Consider the following 24,392-nt stretch of genomic DNA (forward strand, 5'->3'; position numbering starts at 1 on the left):
AGGTTTTTATAATTGAATATAGTCTAGTATAGTATTAGCCTTCCATTAATCTGGTGTGCAACACATCATTAACTCAAAGGAAACCTGGGAGGAAGCTGAAGGCCAATTTTTACTGAGAAACACTACCGAAACCACAGAAAATGTTTGCGTAGGCTGAAAACATACCGTGAATGTCTCTTCTGTACTTCTTTTCCTTTGTACTGGAGCAACTGGAAATTCAAGAAGGGACTTTACCGTCTTCCTTTTGGCTTTTTCCATTTGAATGTTAGTAAAATAGTTGACAGCAGCAAACTCAATAAGAGCAGAGAACACAAAGGCAAAGCAAACCGCTATGAACCAGTCCATGGCAGTAGCGTAGGATACTTTTGGCAGTGAATGTCTTGCACTGATGCTCAGTGTAGTCATTGTCAACACTGTGGTTATTCCTTAAAAACAAAGCAAAAGAACTGTTGAATCAAAGTAAAACAAAGCAAGAACTGGCAAGAAGCTTCAAACAAAGAATTTTAAATCACTTGGGATCTTTCTCTGCTGCTTGTGAATACGGCATTAGATCTAGTCATGGCAAACTACACATATTCCTGAGCAGCTAAGCCCACAAACAGTTAACACTTTTTAAAGGAGGCACAGGAAACCATGACTTCAGCAGATCATCTACAGCATCTACATCACACGAAGAAAACATGAAGCCTTCATTTCATGTTTTTCACTCCAAGTTCAGTAGAACTTTTTACAAGTTATTTTCTAAACATTTGAATAAAATTTAAGTTGTTAAATTAGGGCGTACTCCTCAGACTGCAACAAAGACATGAATTTTCTTGCAAATTGTTCTCAATGCCACCTATTATTCTGCATCTATGCCTCTGATCACACTTGTAATGCAGGAGTAACTAAATCATGACAAATTATTTTGGTGCTAAGGAAGAATATTATGTTAAGAACTCTGTTAGTTAAAAAACATTCAGGTTTTTTTACAGTCTTCTGCTACTAGTCAGCCAATGAAATTTAATTAGAATTTCATCTTCTGAAAGAACATCTTTAACTAAAAAGTGTGCAAGCATGAACACTGAACTCAAAAGACGGCCACTTCATGGTAGTACTTTAAATGCAAACAAATTAACAGGGTCTTTTTTTCTTTTTTCATCCAAAATATCCCATATCATATACAAATGTAAAACCCCAAGTATGTAGTGAACAATGCATAAATCCTAGTATGAAAACTTCAACCATGAGTGACTACAAAAAGAGATGTCCTTACTCTTACGAAAAGAACACTGTACCCATTCTAATTCAAAATGCAATTCTTATGCTCAGAAGAATTTAAACTCATTAAGAATATGTTTTTCAACAGATTGTTCACATCCCTATTTGCTAAATGATGGTACTCTATCAAGGTAATAAAATTTTAAAAAAGCTTCACCTACACACTGCCATATAGAGAACCGGTCACAATGAAATTAGTCCTTCCTATTAAAGAAGAAAAATGTAAAAAGAGTAATAGCCAGGTCATGGAAACTCAAAGGATTTCTCAGCATTTTCAGGAGGACAAAAAATACAGATACAAGCTCACAAAACCTTCTTCAGTGAGAAGGTGTTGCAAACCACACCATTGAAAAAGTTTAAATCTGAGAAAAAAAAATATGGAAAGTTGTTAGGGTTTAGTGTTTTTTTTTCCTGGAAAAGATGCATCTCTGTTTAGCCTTATCCTGTCTAAGGACCTGAATATAGCTTTGTCCACTTCAAGTAAAAAGTTTGTCCAAATTGTTTCTAAAATTGTTTGTTTAATAGATGTAAAAATAGGGTAAAGTGAAATAAATGGCCAAACATTGACCAAAAACAAGCAGGAGATGGTACAGTATTAATTTACTGACAGTTTTTATAAGATTTTTCCCTATTAAATCATTCTTCTGGAAGACTTGGAGCTGCCAGTACAACTACAGCATCTTGCCAGCATCTAGCAGTCTATAGAAAGGCTTGTAGTAGAACATTCTCTTCCTCCTTTAGGCTGCTTTTAAAATGTTTTTATCCTATTTCTTTGTTAGGAAACATATTTCCATTTAGATTCTCGCACTTTGTCTTTCACTGAAGATTTTCTGTTACTTTCACTGTGCCATCTCATTCAAGCTGTATTTTGAAGAGAGCAATTTTAATATCTTGTGATCATTTTGCTTCTGCAATTCATTTTCATGATGGCAGTGGTAGAAAGGAAAGACAACCACTAAATATGAAATTACAGTAGCAGAATTTCAGCCTTACTCATAGCAAACTTCCACTGATGACACAGATACCTTATAACAAGATGTTGGAACATGTCACACACTCCAGTTTATTTGACAAGTATTCTACAGAGTTCAAGTTCAAGTACTTACACTACTGTCCACCAGAGGATAAACCTGATCTGGGTGTACACTAAGGACTTGAGTGTATTACTCAGATCCAGGTCTTTGCAGCTTGCTCCCTCAAGTAGGTAGAATCCCTAGATCTGAGCAGCCATTTGCTACAGGTGACCATGCAACCCTTCTGATTATATATTCCAAGTTTCCCTTCAGATTTCAAAGATTCATATAATATTATTCATACAACAATAGCAAAATTCACTCTGAATTTAGATTATTCCCTTGTTTCTGCAATAGTATGGAGTATACCCCAAAGTACTAAAAAGGCCTGTTCTAGTGAGAGTTATGGAGAGAGAGCTAGTACAAGTCAAAAAAAAAAAAAAAAAAAAAAAACCAAGGAAATAATTACCAAATACAGTTCTAGCAGGAACGGATTCCTTATTTATCCAAAATGAAACTTGAGAGAGGATCACGGTCATAATGCATGGGATATAGGTTTGAATCATAAAATAACCCATTTTCCTTCTGAGGTGGAAATAAACTGTCATAACAATATATTCACCTAAAAAAAAAAAAAAAAAAAAAAAAGAAAATATTTCTCTGTGTATAAAATTTGTACTTCAGACTCTCAAGTAGGATAGTTTAAGGTGGTGCTATACATATAACTTAACATGTAAAGAGATATCTTCTTTAGAACAAGAATGAATGAAGGTTTTTTTAAAAAAACTCTAGAAACACTAAGCCCTTACAAGGAAGCAGATATCAAAAATACTGTAATACAACTAATACTGTTGGATTAGATTTAACAATGAAAGCATGATTTTAAAAATCCTTTGGACAACTGCTAAAGAAGAGAATCCCAAGACACAATATATCTACCTACCACAGTATCCATAATATTGTTGTACCTACCTGATGAATAAAACAATAAGAACAATGATACACATCAAACATTATGCAAGCATCTCAACTTTTTGCTAGGCTTATAAGTCAGCCCTACTATGATAACAAAACAAATGCAACAATCATTGAGAAGAATTTAAAATACTCTAAATTTATCTAAAATGTTATCATTCACGTTAAGCAAACAACAGATCAGAAAAGCAGTTTTACCATAAACTCAATAAACTGCCTCAACAAAGTAGTACAGAATAAGCCTTTTTGGACAGCAAAGACTTTTTCTGTTAACACATAATACTCTATATGCTGAGAAGTAAATTTCTAGTGAATTGCAAAATGCTATTTTATCTTTGAGTAAAACATCCATAGAGGAATATATATCAAATATATTTGCTTTATTGGTTTCATTTTGACTCTCTCACAACACCCAAACCTGCTGATGCATAGAAAATGATTCCAAATTTTAAAAATATTTTGGGAATATGCTTGTTTATCACCACACTGCTCATCAGTGATACTTCACTCATTTCGGATGCCTGTATTTGCCATTTGCCTTATTTCTTACAGCACAAATCAGCAAAAGTATCTATTGTGACTAACATATTTGTGCCTACCCTTATCTGACTAGAGGGTTTTTATGGTTTTAATAACCCATTCTGTATGCTGTACTTCTATCCTGAGCTGTTTGCACCACCAAACAAAGGAAGTCTTTTGCACATAATGTGGATACAGTGCTGAGAAATGACTTCCTTACCCAGGCATCCTCTTGACTCTTCAAACTGCATTTTAAGCAGTGATTAAATGCTCATTTTGTCCCTTGGAGTAATGATCTCATTCTAGCTTTCTGAAAGACTGTCGCAATCTACTGTAATGAATCTGCAAATGTAAATCTCAAGGACAGAAACCTAATTCAGATTTACACTCTCAGCCCTTAATACATATCCTATGACATTCTGTAAAATAAAACTTACAGGAAGGAAAAATAAAATTTTAAAAAAGTTTTGGGCAATGTTACAGCTTAGTTTTATCTCAAGTTGATTTTTACTGATGAAGTTCCTACCTGTAATAGATTTAATAGTTTCAGAGGATACCGTATGCCCAAGCAGGTCATACTGAACTAAACTGGAAGACTCCTCAGGAACTTCCACTGACTTCTCAGGTCCTTTTGTCCAAGTATAAATCATTTCACTCTTTGGATAAGCATCTACAACACAGCATCAGTTTGCATAAATAGGAAACTTTTCCTCATGCCTTACTAAGAACCCAAGCCAAACCTACTGAAACCAAACAGTAAAACACACATGAATGACTTCAGAACATACCCTTCATGTTAAGTCACCCCCAAAAAGCCACCCTCAGAGTAGAATAAATAAGAGCTGACGTTATATGTCAAGTGTCACACATAAATTCACTTCACATATGAATATGAAGGCTAAATGCAAATCCCTTCTGGCTCAGCCCTTACTGGGCATGCAAAGTTTATCTTTATTTTAGCAATTTCTAACTAAAATTTTACTATTAAAATATATTAATTAAAAAAAAAAAAAAAAAAAAAAAAGAGTGTGTACAAGGAGGATATATTTTGAAGAGTAGGTGCACATTACTTTACAGAAAAGAATGATTATACTAATAACGACAATATTTTAAACTGCTGTTTAAAATATTTGCCAGAAACCATAGTTCAGTAAAAAACTCACAATGGCCCCAAAATAAGGACACACAAAGAAACATTTTACATTTAATGCAAAAGACATATCTTAGGGTAGCATTCAATCCCTACACAGTCCAAACTCCTGTTAAAATTGAATCAAATAAGTCTTACATTTGAAATGGCTCTAAGTTATTTCAAGTTTCACTGTGGGAAACATCAGATTAGTGTTTTCAGCACGATTCCTGCTGAGTGGTGATTCTGTCTGAGGTCACTATCAAAGCACCCCTATCATACAGCTCATACCAAAGACAAATCTTGCAGCACCTAGTCTCCACTGATGAAAAATCATATCAGAGCAGTGTCTTTCATACCCCTATTCAGGCTGACTGCCCAGCTATATAAGCTAAATTTATGCAAGGTGCTCCAGTCATTTCTGACTTCAGAGCTCTGGGGTCAAGGAAAACAGATTAATGTCCAGCCGTCAGAGGATCTAAAGCAGAGAAGTTAGTGACCAAGAAGGCTTGAAAGAATAACGAGATAGTTAATGGAGTGGACCAGCCATCTCCAGAGGGTCTCAGAGGTCTCTGCTTTTGATTCACATCAGGGAACCACAGCTATTCTCTCTTGTTTGTTATGCAGATACCCCAAACTGCTCCTTCTATCTGAAGTCTGGACATCTTTCAAAACCTGTATCTGACATCAAAGCAGAAAATCATCTGCACTAAGATTTTTCTCACCAGTTAAAAAGTTATTTATCTGGTCTAAACTTGCCATGCAGACTCCTCTTTCAAGCCAGCAGACAATTACAACTAGAGGTCAAATCTCAGCACATAACCTACACCTCTGTCTTAAGATGCCAACGTGATTCCACTACCTGTAGAGAAAGTCAGCTAACCTGCTTCCCTAGGTGTCTTTTGCCTGCCTATTTTAAGTTTGTCTCCTTCAGAGAATCTCTCACTTCACTGAGTATCAAATTCCTCCCCAAGAACCAAGAAAAACTATGTATTTCAAGCAACTATGTAACCAGAATAGTGGGGTTTAACATTATAGCTGAATCACCGCCTGCTTTTTAGTTCTCTGGGTTTAATTAACTGAGGTCCAAAACTGAAGTCCTGAGGAACTTAACAGGAGTTTTGACTGCATAGGGATTGTATATGAAGACATAACTGAAAAATTCAGAAACTCTAGTTACTGCTCAAAATTTAATTCTACTATTTAAATTCTGTAGTTACAAGAAATTTCATAATTGCAACTTACAACTCCCAAATTTGAGAGGACAAGCATGACCATCCATGGGAAAATCCACTAATCTCATGGGACACTCTGCACTTATTGTAAGCCTATAATGGAACAAATTAAATAGTCTCTGGTTGCCATTTTGTCTAGGCAGTAAAACTTTTGCATACAGTAATTGTAAGAAGTCAAACAAACACATTAGATACCTCATTGTGTACAGGATGGTGCCATTTCTCATTATTCTGAAGAGTTTATTTGGGGCTGTCATATTATGTGCAACAGACTTTTTCCCGTTCCTGAAGAAAGTATCAGGAGTCCATACCTTCGAAACCATCAAGTTGTTAAGTCTTAAAATTTCAATAGGGCCATCATATTTTAACCTTTTATCTACCCATGTCTGACGAAAGAAGACATCCATTGTATATTCCTGTATTAAATTGCAGAAAAACAAAGATCAAATTTACATGTGTGTTTCCTGTAAAAGAAGCATTAGAAAAATAAATCCTAAGTCCACTGCACAAACATTTTTCCACCAATTAAAGTGTCTTGTGTACTTCTCAAAAGCTTAATTTCTTACATTATTCATATCAATAAACTGCTACACATTTAATCATTAAGGAATAATTAATCTAATTAGGTTGCAGGCAGCAGACAACTGAATTTGAAGTCAAGCATATAACTGGAAACAAAATGATCCCTGAGAAGAACTGTCAACAGATTTTTAAAGGATATATCCATAGATCAGTTGCTGATGGCTAAATTGAAAAACACTAGGACAAATTATTAGTTCCACTTTAAAGTTAGGAAAGAAAACCTAACTTCATCTCATGGAAAGTAAGCTTTTAACTGAGGAAAGCTAAGTAAGTTCTTAGCCATGCCCATAAAACGGGTAATAAATTATGCAGAGATTTGCATATAATACCTTTTTTTTAAATTGTGTAACTATCCCATTAACTTCCTCAGAAAAGCCACTCAGATGCTCCAAAGAAAACATGCAGAACTGCAGACACAGGCACATCATGAGAAATCATATGCAAATGAATGGATGAAAGAATGTATTTCTCGTCTTGGGAAGCTACACAAAAAAACCCTATCATGTGGCATTGAAAAAGGTCACATGGAAGGCTTTAAGTCCTTTCTAACTTACAATTTTGATTTTGTTGTTAAGCCAAACAACGTTTTCTGACTTAATTTCAAATCCTCCTCCATAATATTTCCATTGAAATTACTTGCAAGTCCATATCTATCTGCATTGGCAAGCAGGCATGTCTACTACTGTAATGCATCTTAGGATTATATCTGTCTTCTTTTCTATGACTGTATCCTCCACTGTGATTTACAGTTAACTCATGAAAAGTGCTTCCTCTAGTGTCATTTCTAGCTGGAAACTTCATAGCTCATAAGAAGCAGTTTCTGTTATTAGCTTCTACCTAACAGATTTTGTAATGTAAGAGTTCAATGGGTAGAAAAGCAACTAAAAAGACATTCTGGGCATCCCCTGTACTGAGACCATAGCACACATCACTGTTCCAGCAAGTTTTATGAGAGCAGCCACATTCAGATTACATTGGGTCACTAATGGATATATTAACTAACAATGAATATATTAATATCTATTAATGGATATATTAATATAATGGATATATTAACAACTATTAATAATAGTAATAACGTATATTAACTTGTTGGTTAATATACCCGATTCTTGGATCCCTTAATAGCCTGTTGAATCATCCCTACTGGAAAAGAAGAGAAATATTAGCTGTAAACTCTCCTCTTGTAAGTTCCTTACCTATCTTCAGCACATGTTCTCACTTCTGCCTATATATATGCTTCAATATAACTAATAACTTCCCATGAAAATGAAACCTGAGAGATGCCATGCAGCCCTCACTGTAGATTCGAGGCACATATTACTAGATTCCCTTGGGACCACATTCTTGCACCCCTTCTCACTCTGATAAGCATCATACTGCACATGATAACCAATGAAGAGGTAAGATGCATTTCAACATGAGACTGGTGTCACGAATGTAGCTCTTGAAGAAATATCTTGCTATCACATACCTTTCCCCATAACAGAAGTAAATCAGGTGCAACACAAAGTGAACAACAGCTCTATATGGGAAGAAAATTACTACCCTGAAACTGCTTTTTCCATGATGAAGTTAAGTTCAGCACATACGGCTGTGTTATTTTCATGGAATTTCTTGAATATATTATAAAAAGAGCAACTGCTGTATGATTTAAAGATACATCACTGTATTTTAGAAGTTGACGAGAGTTTTGATGGATTTGACCTTGAAAGCGAAAGCCATTCAGGCACAAATAACAGAACATGCAAATGTAATATTTCTCCTCAGTTACAATTTCATGTGTGTCACTTGGACATTTAATTTCTGCAGATACTTATGAAAACTCTTATCAAATATTTGCTGAAAGTGATGCTTAAAGGAGCACAAAGATCAGCAAAGGGCATTCATCTGAAATGAAAACGTCAACAAGTATTTTTGAAATGATGTCATTATTATTCACCTGAGAATAACACAAGTTTCAGAAATGAAAAGCAATTTCAAAGATATTACACATTCTCTCCACAGTAGACTTACTTAGACACTCCCTGCAAGGCTGGATTCTGCCTCTGTGCCGTGAAAATCTGCCTTAAATCCCATGAAGTGAATTTCTTAAGCCAGCCAAAACCCACTGAAAGTGTGACCAGAATCAGGCCTTATGTATCTAATTATAACCTGTAAATTAAGCTGTTACTAATCTTGCCTAATTTGCATGATTGACAGAACAGTACAGATGAAGCATCCACTCCTACTGCAGCTAATGGTTTCTCAGAACCAGGAAATGGCATTTTAATCCCAGAAATACATACCATTTCTACATCAGAAACAGGTCCAAAACTGGTGACATATATATCTGTTTTGACTTCAGTAACAGGACCTAATGTATGAAAAGGAAGTGAGCAAGAAAATTTGAATTTTGCAGGTCAACAATTCCCATAAATGATCCTGGTGTGTGAACAGTTACCGCTTTCAGGGTTCTGTGGATGAGCAAGAGCAAAATGCAAACAGAGGTCAATTCAGATAAGTCTCAAATAAGAAGCACTGCTCAATTACCTTTACCACATAAGTAAATCAAAAGGAGCATTTCCATGCAAATCCCCATTCAGAAAACCAATGTTGACTCAAGGGCTAAGAAAACTGATGCCAAAAAATTTAAAGGTTCACTAAAAACACCATTCTACTTAATGAATACTTAATTCTACTGAATCCAGCAAATCTACATTCCTCAAAGCATTTATTACTAATATTTGGACCTACTGGTAATAACTGGACTACAGACATTAGCATGCCATGCACTGAGCAATCTAGTATTGCAGGATCAAGAACTGATCCATTTCCTGAGATGCACTTAAGTGCTTTGATACTAATACCCAAAATAAAAGTTGGAGGTCAGCGTATTTTTCAGAGTTTGAACCAAGATCCACATTCTGCTACAATGGCTGTTTTGAAAGAACCAATGGTACTTAGGACACTGCCAGAAACAGTGCACTGAGCAGAGGTTTTGCACTCTCACAGCTGCGTGTGGCAAAGCAACTACCAGAGAAAGCAGTTTCATTTCAATGTATTAGTTCCTTTACTACCTTGAAATTTTAAATGGGCATTCACTCTTCAGTACACTCTACATTTCCCCTTAAACCAAAGAATACACGCACTAATTTCATTGGGATTTAGATCTCTTCCTAATGTAAAAGTCAGGAAAGCTGCTAATCATTATCAGCTGTTATAATTTTGTGATCAAAGCATTAGCTAACAGTTTAATTCAGGTAATTAACTCACATTGTAAGTTTGAAAAAAGAAATCTACTGAAGGTCTTACCAAACAGTATCTGTTTGAAAAAACATGCATGATCTACAATCACAACCAGCTTCTAAACCCCTTCAACTCAAATTACTAAAGAGGATAAGTGGCTCAAGTCTGATAATTTGGGTTTTATCATAATATTTGCAGTCTCAAATGAAAGGAAGAAAAGACCCAACAGAGTTAGCAGAAGAAGAATGTGTGTCACTTGAAAATTAAAAAAAAAAAAATTTCAAATCATTCTTCACAGATGTCACTTTGAATCAAATGGTAAAACATTAGAAAAAAGAAGTAAGCAATGGGAAAACAGGCAACCTGAACATCTTGCACCTAGAACAAGTCTCAAGCTGTGAAAAAATAAAAGAAAACCGTGTAAAATTGTTTTGCCACAGAATTTGCCAATTATTAAGAGAAGAAAAGTGAAGAATTTTTCATCTAAATGTCAAAAAAGATTGCTTTGCTCTAAGCTAAGTTTCACAGAAGGGCATTTTTTCAAAATAACTCTAAAGAAAATTTATTGTACAGCAGCTGATAACTCACAGGTCCCGGAAAGTTACATAGTTTGGCATGTGTGTCTCAAAGAGGTTTTAAGAAGCAATCCCCTAAGTTCCAGATAACACACTTTCATACCATGCCATTTGTTTTGCAATGGGTTGCTCTCTAAACATGTCAAATGGAAGCTGCTCCCTTTTCTACAAATAACAAAGCATTCATCCATCAGGGAAATCCATGAGTGCTTAGATCATTCATTTCACTAACAACATATTCCACTGACATTTCCTGAATATAGTTATTTCTGGAGAGCAGAAGAGCTCCAAGAGATTAGAAGTGAAGACATTTGTCTAAAGTGCTAGAAAATAGGAGAGAAAAGCCCAGTTACACCTGCATGTAGGAATAGAAGATTCAATTACAACTGTCCTTGCATAAGCACACTATTAAAATTTACCCAGTTGATTTAAATACATAAATTTTTTTTTTTCATTTGAACTTGAAATATTTCTGGAATCAGTTCTATAGAAGCAAGAAGTTCATTTTTCCACATAGCTTTAATAAGAAAATACAGGAATTAGTCTTTGTTACTAAATAATAAGAGAATACTGAATACTGCACTCAGTTCCTGCAAGAATCCCTTTCAGGAACTGAGTTCAATGTTCAGCATTAAATTTTTTTTTTGTGTAACAGAGACAAGTCCCAGAATTCCTTTCAGGAACTGCTTTACTTGTTAGTTCTAAGAAACTAAATAGGAATAGTCCTTAAATAAACCCCAGACCTTTAAGTGTTTTTCATCTGATGACAAACTCTTTTCTGTAGCTCACAGAACACAGTAATTTCGTGATCATACCAAATTGAACAAAGAAACAGATTTTCCCACAGGCATGAGCAGCTTCTCCTCAGAAATTGATTTCTTTTGTTTTATTAAACGATTACGGCTTCATGGGCAACAGGCATTGAGAGGCTTTTGCAACTTTGCTTTTTGGAGTTTCTCAGAAAGATGGGCAAAGCAAAGATCAAGAAGGTAATCTCCAAATCAGCAAGCCTATGACTTAATGCTATTAGAAACACTATAGCAGCAGCACGAGACTAAAACTTTGTTTGAGGTCACTCTCTGGTAACTGCTACTCTGTTCTCAAATATTTATTAGTATGACCGATGAGAAAGAAGGAAGCAGGAAGTCTCAGACATTTATGAGGCCACAAAATAGAGTTCACTTTTGGTTGCTTGTCCAACATGATGGCAGAAGAGTGACAAAACAGATGTTAAAATCACGTTTTATTCCACTAGAAAATGGCAGGTGAATGCGGATCTAGAAATACTTTAGACATCATAACAGTTATCCAGCTAGTACAGACATACAAATCCTTGCTTTGCAGCCAAAACCTTGGCCAAACAGTTCAGCGTCTGGTAGGAGCAAAGACAGTGAAGCTGATTATCTCCTTAATCCTTTCTCTCCAATTGCAGTCCTCTCATGCTCCACATCTTCCACCTACACTGGCCTTAGCAGTTGTGAAATGATAAATCTTGGATTTTCTAGCACATCCCAGTACTTAATGCCATCCCGGGAGTATCTATGGCGACACCAATACCTATCTCTTATTCTTCTTGTTCTAGAAGAAAACATAGCTGGTAACAATAGCGGGGGTATAAATAGTGAGTCATGCTGCTGCTTCTTTTTTAAACTATTATTAATCGTGGGAATTCCTGTCAACGAGGAGGTGATCTATAGTCACCTAACCTACTTTTACTGGTGATTTAAGCAGCCCTCCAAAACTAATGTGTTGCACCACTTAATCAACTCAGGCTCTGCAAGCAGAAGATCCTATTAGAATCCTTAACGCTCTATTACTGGCAATAAAATGCAGTGAGTTGTAAGAAGGCCAATTAACTTTAAATATGACCATTTAGGCTTACCCCTCAATGGATCTTCACGAAGTATCTATCCACCATAAATCTTCAGGAATGCTGAAGAACTATTTATATCATACTGGTGTGTATTTTTATGTCAATGAAATAGGAGGAGAGTCCTACACACTGCAGTGGGAACAGTTACGTCTGAATCACTGCTTGCAAGATAATATACTTTAAAGAAGCTCAGGCAGGATTAAAAGCAACCCCTGCAAAAAGCCAGAATAGTTCAGTGTTATAGATGTTCCATGTGGGCAGAAGAAGTGATGCCAGGCCCTCACCCTGGGAAGAGGAACAAAAGAGAGCTCTCCCATGCATTTTATGTCTACATATGGGTTGAACTGCAGCAGAGCTCCCAGTGAAAGACTTCGGGCTCCATTATCCCTGCGTCTCCATAGGCAACTGTCACTGCAGAGATCTCTGCTCTATGTAAACACTCAAATCCTGCACAGGCTTTCTGTATACTGCAAAATTTTTCAACAAGGGTCCCACAACTAATCGGAAACATTAACAAATAAGTCTGTACAAAGGTTACAACATATAAAGTACAATTTAAATGCTGTGCAGTTATTGGAGCTATTATGAGATCCCAGGATATATAAATCACATAAAATCCTATTACGTCAGTTCCTAAAGCTACAAAAAAAAAGTAGAAAGAAAAAAAAGAAAAAAAGTAATTGCTACAGATTTTTTTAAAAATATAACTACATGAGGAAGATTTGGTGTTTTCTCTTTCCAAATTCTTGTGTCTGAATAGGGTTGACATTTTTGAAGAGAGGGAAAAAAAGAAAAAACCAAATCATATGAAGCATATTCTCCTGTTTCATTCTATCAGAAAGAACAGCTACAGCTAAGGACACCTGCTATATGTAAGAATTCTGTTCAGAAGCCAGAACTAGGTAGGACATTTTTTAAAAATTAATGCAGAATTCAAACACATGGGCTACATTCTCTACCAAAAGGCAATACAACAAACACAGCAGCATGCAATAACCTTTGTCTCTATGTGTGTTCATCCATCAGCATGTCTGAACCTGAAAAGGGAAAAGTATACCTCCAGAAATTAGGAGATTATTGTTTCTTTGCCTATTTATCAGCAAAACATCTCTGCTGAGACAGCCAATAGACCTAATATTGTTGCCAGTTTTCATGATGTGGACACCTGTCTACTAAGAACTGGACTAAGAATATCAGCTAATTGTATACAGATCACTGAACAACAGACAGATGGTAATGACTTCAAGCATTACTAACTGAGGCCAAATTCAAATCTGTCACCTACAGGTATCTAACACCACATCCTGTTAAGCTTTGAGTCATCAACTTTCACCAGCTGAGAAAGAATGGACAACTGCCGGAGAAAAAAATTACCCACTTCACTTTTCAATGCTCACTACAAGTCCATTTGCAATCTAAACAGTAAAAACAAATTATAATATCTTTTACACTCAGCAATGGAACCTTTAAGGTAGGCTTGAGTTCCTAGTAAGAGCAAATAATCATGTAGATATTTTTATTTTCTCTAAAAACAGAAAATTGCTTTTGCTCTTCAAATGTATTCCATGTTTATTTTCTGACTAAAGTCCTGCATAGACAGGAAATGAAACTCTTCAGAAATGCTATTCATCAGCTGAACAACACACAGACTAGAGGGGCAGAGAATCCTTCTCCTACCCTTCTCAGCGGAGACAATGGCCAATATATTTTTTTCTACCAAGTTCTCAGCTGCACTTCCACAGTTACAAGATCATGAGAAAGAATACAAAAGGAGGAAGAAAAGAAAAAGGGATATCAATGGACACAGTCCTTTTATTCAGGACTATTCTATTCCTTCTATTCAGGAGTCAGCAGTGGATGTGGCAATTTCCAAAGGGAAAGCCACTGAGCAAACCCCAGTAGGTGATAGTGAAATTCAAAACTTATGCCAGATTCTACCTCACACAAAGCAGCAGAACTCAGGAAGGGAGAGGGCTCCAGCTTTCACCAGCTGATGGGCAACCACACTACAATGCACCAGCAGCAGGCTGTGGGCAATGCCACAGCTTGTGGTCAGTGGGTTTCACAGCCAACCTAGGAACCCTGGGCAGAAGGCAAGGCACACACCATTTTCTTTCTTTGGCCTGGCCATACAATTGGCCATTAAAAACCAGAGATCAGTTGCTCTCTGAAAGGCACAATTCATTAAAATTAGCAGATGTATGGCAGCACACGGTGTTGTCACCCTCATCAGCTTCACCCATTCCTTCCTACATCCCTAAGTAGAGTTTTAAGTGTGATTAGTTACTGTATCATGAAAATTTCAAAGATACCACTACATTTTTTAAAGTTACTATCCAATACAGGTTTGAATCAGCTCTTGCAGGCCCTTGCTAGAGTCAAGAGTCACTCAGGTAAAGTCAGAAACCATGCAAAGGTTTAAAATGGCAAATCAGACCCAGGTCTTTTACTTCAAGTGAATAATGCTCCTTTCAAAGACTTTGGACTTCTACTGTCTCTTTGAAACTAATCACCAGAAAAGGAATTAGGTGATTTTCAGAGAAAACACAGCCTGTGTAACTTTCTATCATTTTCCTTCATGTAATATACCAAATTTTAAAAGCAGATGGAAACTGTAGACAGGGTTCAGCTAGAAATGCTTCTACTTCAAACTTTTACATCTGAATCAAAATAGTACTCTGGTAGTACTCTTGAAGTTTTCCAGCAGATGATGGTTTTTAATTAATGACACTACAAGCAGCTTCTGTAAAAACACTGTTTTTATAGAGTGGTTTTGACCAGGAAACCTACTTGGATTATAAATTGCATGCTGAAATTCAGGATAATGATATAAGAGAGCATGAAGGGAATGAACTAACTTCATTTCCATCACACTATTTTCAAACATCATACAGCATTACTTTACTCGTTAGTCCCTAAATACCTTCCATCTACTCAAATTCAAAACTCTTATGCACTTAAAGTCTTCCTGACAGCAGTTCCAGGGTTTTCTTCTTTCCTACATGAAACTGCCCATTCTGCTTTACATCACTCAATTTCTAGGTGACATTTCTTTGCTTCTCTCTTTAGACTCTCCCCGTGCCCCAGCCTAATGAGAACTTTTACCTAAATGGTCTTCAGTAACCTTTTAAATAAATGCTTCTTGTCTTGTTTTTCACACTAGCAAACCTCAGAGCGCCTAGTGAGGTGGTTTTTAAGTTTATTAAATTCATTTAATAAAGTGAACTTATAATGCAAGGTGTCAATCCAATGACATGGGAGCTCCATTCTGCTATCTACCCTCAACACATGCCATGCTCCTGCCTAAGTACCACCAAGAGAAGCTTCCACACACTCCACTGGGGTTCACAACTCTCCTGGGAGACCAGATCCACATTTGTAAACTTGCTGAGGCAATTGAACTTCTCCTCCATAACTACCAAAAAATTGTGCAAATTAATGATAGCATGAAGAATTTTGATCCAGCTGTAGCAATATTCCAAAAATCACATTTTCTACTTTGCTCTGCATATATCTTCATGTATTTTTATTCGTGGCAATACTGGAACATGCCAGCAAAATTCAGAATTTGGCTACCTCCCTGAGTCTGATTTTAAACATAATTTGTGCCAGAATTAGAAATATTTTCATCAATTTGAAGTTTAAAATCAGCAGTAGTTAGTCCTCTGCGAGGCCTTTTGTTCTTAAAATAAAACCTTCGTTTCATTTCAGTGAAAACTAGATGGTGAATCAGCTTCAAGAAGAAAACAAAAATAAGTATTCTGCTGCTCATCCGAAAGTGATGTAGCTTTAACATTATCAAAACACACTACACTTTCCATCTCTAAATACTCCCATACCCTCTGACATTTTGATTGCAATGCTATAAACTAGTGAGTGACCCACTTTCAAGACATAAATCCCATTTGTGATAAAGATTTACAGAAAAAAACCCCAAAAATATAGGCAAGAGTTGATGCTGATATTCTCTATTTCAATAAATAGTCTGTAGTTATTACTCTGAGCAAAAAGTGAAATCTGATCAATTACAGAAATTTCTTTCTTTGGTTGGTTTTGTTGTTTGATTTTGTTTTAGCCAAAGTTGTTCTTCTCAAATCAAGTGCAGATAATTTTCACTATAAGGCGCTAGGGAGGCAAGAATCATTTTTAAAAACAAAGCGTTTCCCCCCATGTTTTACTTAAAAGTTCAGTACTCAAAAGATGAGTGGTTAAATGTAAACCATAGAGACAGTTATGAAGAAGGAAGAAGCAAAATTATTTGGTGAAATATTGACCCAGAAGTGTTTTCCCCAGGCTGAAATCTGAGTTTTTTCCTCCCTCTCACATTTACTTCAATACTGTCAATGTGAAAGTTCAAGAATATACAAAGAACTTTTTCTCCTTCATTGCGTTTTGCTGAAAGTCTGCCACACTTACAGGGGAAAAATACCTACTCTTGCAAAACATCCTGCAAAGGACAACTGCATTAAAATAAAAATCATCATATATTACATATTTAGTAGTTGTTTAATTTTGGAAATCTGATAATGCTCATAAAGCATCTTTGCTGGATGACTAATTAGTTGGCATTCAACCTAAAATGATGCCAAACTTAGCACATCTCTTGTACGCGTGCAGAAGTGTCTGTAACCTCTCCACAAAGACTAAATTGCAAAAGACTATCAGTTCCCAATGACTCCTCCGGGTGTTAATAAATTTAGCTTCCTTCTCACTTAATGTGTAAGCTAACTTAAAAAGGCCTCATTTCATTCCACACACTCAAAATAATGAGAGTGGTCCATGTGTGCCAGGTGTTTAACAATCACGACCATGCATGTGAGAGCACTGCATATGGCATGTGGGGAATGTGCTGGAATACATGTCAGTGTGGATGGATCACATGTATGGAGAAGGTACTTTCAGAGGAGGAAGAAAGTATTTCGCAATATAAACCTACGCAAGGATCTCATTCAAGCCTGTATTGGAAGCAGCCTATGAAAACCTCGTTACAGCTTTGAGCATCATAAAAAGGTCTGTAGCATTTATTTATAAATATGTTATATTTATTGTTTTTACTTTCAAATTTGCATTTTTAATATCTTCGTTCCAGAACACAAAATAAACTTTTATTTTTGCCTGGATCTTAATGATTTTTGGTTCCAAGTCCCTACACAAAAACATCAAAATCATAAAGAACAGCAAGTCTGGCTGCTTCTTCAGCATCACAAAACTGCATCTTAGCCTGGGGAAAGGAATAGGCCCAAAACCCCCAAACGCAGAACATAGGTGAAGGCAAATTTGAAACTCCGCCACATCTAATTCCTATACGGCAATTAAGTCTACTACTTCTAAATCAAAACTGGAATTTCAGCAACTGTCGTGAAGAACTGCCACCTGAGCTCTGTTTTCCTCTAACTAGTGGAATAGAATCCATCAGACCTAACCTCCTGAGATGGTAAAAGTACACTTTTTTATATTAGGACCCGACCGCGGCATTTACGGGTCAAAACCTGCCAAGAACGAGAAGAATCGGGGTGTTAGACAGGTCACTCCATCCCCACAGAGCCAACGCACACCGGCTTCAGCGCTAATTTTCCGCCCAGCGCAGCAGAGCCCGAGCCCGGGCTGTGGGCAGAGCAGCAGAGCGGGGGCTGAGCCCGGGACCGCCCCAGCGGGGCCCCCACGGCCGGGGCTGCGCAGCACCCCCGGGGCCGCCTCGCTGCCGGCCCTTCCCGGGCGTTCGGAGCCGGGCAGTGGGGACACAGCCCCACGTCCCCGGTCAGCACCGGGTCGGTCCGAGCGGCGAGCGCTGCGCCCCCGCCCCTGCCCCGCGACCCCCCGCCCGCCGCCGGCACCGCGCCGCCACCGTACCCCCAAATCCCGGTCGCAGCCGGTTGTCATAGCCATCCAGGAGGCTGTTCAGGATGCTGGTGAAATTCTCCGGCCACAATTTCTCCTCTTTTTTGGTCTGCCCCGGCGGCCCGGTGAGGCTGCGAGGCAAAGAGGGAGCGGGTGAGCGGAGACCCGGGAGCCCGCGGGAGCAGCGGCACCGGACCGGCCGCCCGGGCCCCGGCGCCGCCGGGCTACTCACCAGGTCGCCAGGCACAGGCAGTGCAGGAGGGCGATGGAGAGACCCGAGGACATGGCGGTGGCTGGCTCCTTGGCAGAAACCATCTTTGCATGCCATACTTCACGCCTGGGCACGTTAAACGCCTTGTCCGGGGTGGGGAGGGGGACGCGGGGCCCGGCGGGGGGGCGGCGGTCCCCGGCGGTGCCACATGCGCGGCGCCCCGGTTGCCAAGCGCCCGGCACGGGCGGAGGAGCGGCGAGCGAGTTTCCCCGCACCGTTAACTCTCTCGGGGCAACAGGCGCCGGTCCCGCCGCTCCCCCCCGCGCCCGCCCCCGGCCCGCCCCGCCCGCGGCCCGCGCTCCGCCCCGCGCTCCCCTCACGGCCCGGCCCGGCCGGCCGGCGGCACCGCGGGGGCGCAGCTGGGGGCGCGGGGGCGGCGCGGCGGCGGAGCCTCGCTCGTCCCGATCGCCTCTGCTCCCCGCGAGGGCAGCGAAACCCAGCGCGGGGGCGATCAGCTCCCGGCGAGGAGGGCTTGGAGCGGGAGGGTCTCTCCGCCCCAGTGGGAGAGGAGCTGGCAGGAGAGAGGGAGGAAGAGGAGGTGAAGGAAAGCTTTGACTTCAAGGTTAAAACAGAGCGCGCCCGAAACAGATGGAAGCGAGTGGGTTATCCCAGGTTTCTAAACGCAAAAAAAAATGCCAGAATAAGGGAATCGTTTCACGTTATATCTGGTGGGTTTTTTCTTTCTTCTTTTCTTATCGTTCCTATAATTAGGAAACGTGATTTGGTGACCCAAAAAAAAAATCCATTATGCAAGGTCCAAGGGATTCTGAAGAATTACAGTAAAATCCACTCAGAAGTGTCGTTAGTGTGTTACAGGTATTGGTTTGGTGGAGGGGGAGAAGTGGGGAAAGAAAGAGATCAGGGGGTGTGTTCCACACGCGGTAAGTATTGGCAATAAACAACTTGTTCTTCTGATCAAGTGTGCTGCAGAGACAATTGTTGAGGTTTGAGAGTCAGTGTGCATGTCAATTTTAATGAGGGTGGTGAAATTCATCATACACATAGGGCAGGTGTTGTAATTGACTCAAGACTACAGTACTGTCGATGGCAACAGTAAAAAGTCTTTATTCATTACTTACTACAGTGTCTTTTAGCACTGAAATGCCTGATTATCCTCAAAACTACTGTACTCTTGAAATCTTCCTGATTGTACTTCAGAGCTTGTTCCAGCTAGGGTGCCCTTTGCTGATTCGTTTGAAAAACAATTAAAGCTGTGCTTGAAATCCATTTAGCCTGCTGACGCTGTTTATCTTTCAAAAAACTCTGTCTAGGCAGTCAGTTCTGCTTCCAATTTTAAAAGCCCTATTTAGGCCTCTGCAGATTACTAGTCTGCTTCCTGAGATTTTGACAAGGATCCTCATCTCCTGACTGCTTTACAGGATCCTGATCTGACTGCCTTAGTGGAATGACAAATGTGCTGCCAAAACGCCACTGCGTGGGGCAGCCTGCCTATGGACGGCACACGCACTCTGTGCAGTATTTACGAACCTGGACAGCACAGACGGTAGGATGTCACACCAAGGTCACTTCAGCTCCTGTGATGAGGCTCTGGGAGCAGCCTGTTTAACTCCACACACAGGTGAAAACCAGCACAACAGCCAGAGTCCACTGCTCTGTCTCCATTAGCAATCTGATCAGGAGCAACAGAAGGATGTATGCACAGCTCTTCAGAAGTCTAATTTCACCAGAGCCACATAAATTTGTCTGGGTTAATCAACCACTTGGGATCTTCTGTAAAGTGCTGTGATTTGTTTCTCTGGATCAATCGTCTGCTCTAGCATGGACTATGCCAGGGGGACACTGAGAACTGGCCTCCATTAAAGAGAGCATCTAGTTTTTCTCCCTTGAAATAAAAAGCAAACCTCTTATTGCAGAATATTGAAAAAATTTCCTAGTGAGATTATCTTACATAGGGATACCTCAGTAAAATTTTGCTGGAAGAGCTGAAATTCAAAAAACTAAATTGAGGGCAATAGAGGGTAATTGAGAACTGGGCAGAATCCTGCTGGCTAATCACAAACTTGGAGCAAAACATGTCTCTATGGCACTGGCACTTATTGCTGCTGCTGAGGAAGAAAACAAACACCCAGGCAGAGCTGGGGACACCCTCGGTTTTAGATTGTTGCAATACTTTCTGGATATGTATAGACACCTGCATGAGCTGAAATAGCAAAGTGGTATTCAGCAGTAATGATCTCACCACATTTCTCACGTGAGAAATGCTAGCATACAACCCCCTCTCAAATCCATGCCTGGAGTCAGTAGTTCTGCTACAGCTAGAAATCAGAGAAATTCCCCCCTTCATGAAATCTAGGAACTGAGCTGGTCTTTGAATGATTTCCAAGTTCTTCAGAGCAAAGAACAATATTACTGATACCTTTTGTCTCTTCAGTACAGGTACTTCAGTGAAGTAATTGAAGTAACATTCAGTAAAGGTAACATCAGGTTACAAGATTTGTGGACATGCTATGCAAGGGCAAGAAATACTCACAGTGTACATGTTGTATTTTCTAAGAAAATGTAGACATAGTGCCCTCCTGTCACACCAAGCCTGCACAGGTTATATTGATGCAGAATCTGGGTGCCACATGAGTGCATTCACTCCCTACAAGTGCTGGAACTAAATGAAAACACAATTTCTCTAAATATAGAAAATTAATTCCAGCACATCTCAAATTTATGAGTGGTCAATATCTCCCTTAAATCCAGTTATGATTATCAAGAAATCCATAATACCAAAACCAGACTGTTGTCCTTAATAGTTGTATCATTTGTAGACTGATGAAGTACTTACAAAACTAGACTTGAAGGAAACTTAAAGCAGTTCAAAATAACAGCAAACAGTCCTGTAAGCCACATATAGTACCTCTGAGTATTCATTTATTACTTCTGATATATGCATTGCCCTGCTTAATTTCAATATTTTCTGAATTACAACTTAAGAGGTATTCTTAAGGGTTTTTTTTTTTGTACTGTATTTGTAGCATAGGCACACAGAAGCTCTGGAAGTGCTTCTTTGTCACCAGCAGATGTAAGCTGTTTTGAAAAGTACTGCTTCAAATGGTCTTTGATCTCTTCACAGAATATCTGGGTTATATCATCTCTCTAAAACAACTTGATGACTCCAAGAAGGATTTAGTGGTCATAAACTCGACTGGTGGTCCCCAGAAGTGTTTGCTGAATTCAGCATTTTCCCAGCTTCTCCAGCTTTCACCAGCAATTCTTCTAAGGTTCCTCTGAAGAAATCTCACCCATCAGGCACTATTGTAAGAAGGCGACTATTTTTGCCAGGCTCCATATGCTCAAAAAGCACTTGAATTTTTTAAATAGATTTTTTTTTTTTTTTGCTGTCCCTATACTGATATATCCTACTACTGATTTTTCATGAAACAGACATTCTGGCCAAGCCTCAAAAGCAGGTTTATCCAAAGCTATGGATCTTAAGTACATCTTAATCTTTTTTTTAAATTTATTTTGGACAACACAGAAAACCAGATTTTTTTCATCACTCTTCCCATTTTTACTTTACCATCAGATTAAGTGGAAAGAAAAAGGAAGTCAGTTATTTTCTTGTGTAACTCATTAACTAACCTTTACAGGTTTGTATTTTTTGGGTTGACTTTTTTTCCCTTCTTTTGTAAACTATAGGCTTTATCAACACTACAGGTTATATAGATAAATTGCAGGTTCCATCTTTTTCCTCAGCAGATTGAATTATTCAGCTGATTTTTACCTGATTTAGTTTTGGCATCAAATCCATGAAGACAGACAAGCTAATATTGAAAAGGCTGTGAAAATCTTTAATGCTCAGCTATATATTGCATAGTTAAAACCTCTAACTCTTAGAAAAGAGAAGCTAAAACTGAGATCACTGCCAAGTATCTCAATAAATAAATAGTTATGACATGGATTTCTTGGATTTTTTTTGGTTTCTATCAGTATCAGTAGAGTTTCTTACAGATTTGAACAAACAACAAACAAATACATCCTTTTAAAAAATCAGGGGTTGAGTATCCATTCTTTGGAAAACACATATATATGGATACCTTTCTTGTACTAACTAAAGTGTCTTTCATTCCCTTCTCCAACTGGCAAGCTGGTTAAAGAGATCATGGAAACCTACATGTCTTGGCTTTATCATGGCTTTGATCTGGAGTTCAGGGAAAGTCTGTACTACCTGTACGACCTGTTCAGAGAAGAGTTTTCAATCAGCGGGGATACCAGGACACTGTGGGCCTCAACTGCACCTCTAGTGATGCACTTATGTTTAAGTAATGTAGATTTTGGGTCTACTGATTGAAAACTTAAGTTCTGCTCTGGGAATAGTAAGATAGATAAATAAGCTCTTTCTGGCTCTTCTTCCAGTTTCAGCTTTCCCTGTAGTTCTTTTTCTTGATGTAGTTCTACAAGTTTTCTTTCCATGTTCCTATTTCAGCATCTGATCACAAAGTTTTTACCTATGCACTCTAAAGAGCTTACAGTCTAGATAAACAAGACTAAGTAAGGACTGGATACAAGAAAGTACTGTTATTTCTGTTTTGCTGGGATACAGAAAGTTTAAGTGGCAATGCAACACAATGTACACAATTTAACCGCTTCCAATATAAGAAATGTGAAGTGGAACAGGAGCTTATTTCCAGTTTGCTGTGTCCCAGATCAGTTTTCTAGTCACCTCCTCATCTGTCTTTTCAGAGCACAGCATAAGCTCTATGTAAAACTGAACCTTCCACTGGCCCAGCTTTGCTTCACTTCCATGGCCAGAACTCCTACGGAACTGCAGGAGCTGATGCTGACATGCATTTAGCTGTGTATTTTTTTCCTCTGACATATGGTATTTACAAGACTGCTCCACAGTACCATGGTTATTTTAACACATATGTCCTTGATTGCTGGAATAAGACTAGAAAATCCTTTGAGTACCAAATATATATGTATATATATGTGTGTGTGTGTGTGTGTGTGTGTATTTGCATGCATATATTGCTATTACTGATTGTAAGAAGATTTATATGGATTATACATGATTGACACATCAATGTTTCAGGAGGTAAACTGTGAGCTTTATAATTAAGGGGACCTCTACTCTACACACTGCAATGGAAATGAGTTTGTGGAAGTATTCAGTGCAGGAACTGCAATTTGGGACGAAAAGTGTTGTCACCAAGAAAGCACTAGAGGATTCACGTGCCTTCATCTCTTCTTTCTCATCTGACCTCAATACTCTCCTGGCACACACAGAGTCATATTATCTAGCATGTCACTGACCCATGTCACATCTGCAGCCAGGGCCATCAGGACAAGTTGCAGTCATGTCCTCAGTGGCAAAGTGGGGAATCAAGGAGATCTCCTGATTTACATCTCTAAAATTGGCATAAAAATTAAAAAGAAGAAAAAGAAGATAAGAAAACCCTCTTCATGCAGGGGGAAATGCAGATTTTCCTAAAAGCAGTACAAATCTGTCTCTCTTTCATTTCATGGCAGCCAACGTTATGGGGAGGAATCTGGGAAGCCACTGCCCTGTATCCTGCCTTTCCCCTGTCAGGGCTCCCACATCTAACATAAAATTTGTCAAAAATTTTGGCAGCCATGAGCAACAGTTGCAAACTTTCTGCAGCATTCAGAAGTGACAGGCAGGGCAGAGAGGGGCAGGGGACTGAGGCAGGGGAAGTTTGTGGGGGCTACCATAGCTCTGAAGGAGAGAGGAGGGAGGAAAGCTGGATGCTCCCACTTGCAGTCTCTTAGATTCCTGCTCTCAGGCAGAGCCTGCTGCTCTGCCTACTGGTTTTAAGACAGCTGCATCCTGCTGCTGGCAACTGCTCCCAGAAGGAATAAGAGAGAAGATGCACCAACAAACTGCCTTCCTGGAAGGCTTCATTGTTCCCAGTCATTACTTG

At 38.9% G+C, this 24,392-nt stretch overlaps 1 protein-coding gene across 2 annotated transcripts in view; it reads right to left on the reverse strand.

The window, feature by feature from the left end:
* Positions 1-18,735, reverse strand: part of GABRA4 (gamma-aminobutyric acid type A receptor subunit alpha4) — a 37,821-nt gene extending 19,086 nt beyond the window's left edge. Inside the window, exons 1-8 of one of the 2 annotated variants that reach the window (XM_079307038.1) lie at positions 18,460-18,735; positions 18,240-18,358; positions 9,002-9,069; positions 6,327-6,547; positions 6,142-6,224; positions 4,294-4,437; positions 2,743-2,895; positions 166-425 (exon numbers count right to left, since the gene is read on the reverse strand). In XM_079307038.1, the coding sequence (XP_079163164.1) occupies positions 166-425; positions 2,743-2,895; positions 4,294-4,437; positions 6,142-6,224; positions 6,327-6,547; positions 9,002-9,069; positions 18,240-18,358; positions 18,460-18,542 (1,131 nt within the window). In that variant the 5' untranslated portion in view covers positions 18,543-18,735. The remainder of the gene's footprint in view (positions 1-165; positions 426-2,742; positions 2,896-4,293; positions 4,438-6,141; positions 6,225-6,326; positions 6,548-9,001; positions 9,070-18,239; positions 18,359-18,459) is intronic. The other variant, XM_079307039.1, reaches the window with a different exon arrangement.
* Positions 18,736-24,392: the final 5,657 nt, after the last annotated feature.

This window comes from Erithacus rubecula (assembly GCF_903797595.1).
Source record: "Erithacus rubecula genome assembly, chromosome: 5".
NCBI classification, from domain to species: Eukaryota; Metazoa; Chordata; class Aves; order Passeriformes; family Muscicapidae; genus Erithacus; species Erithacus rubecula.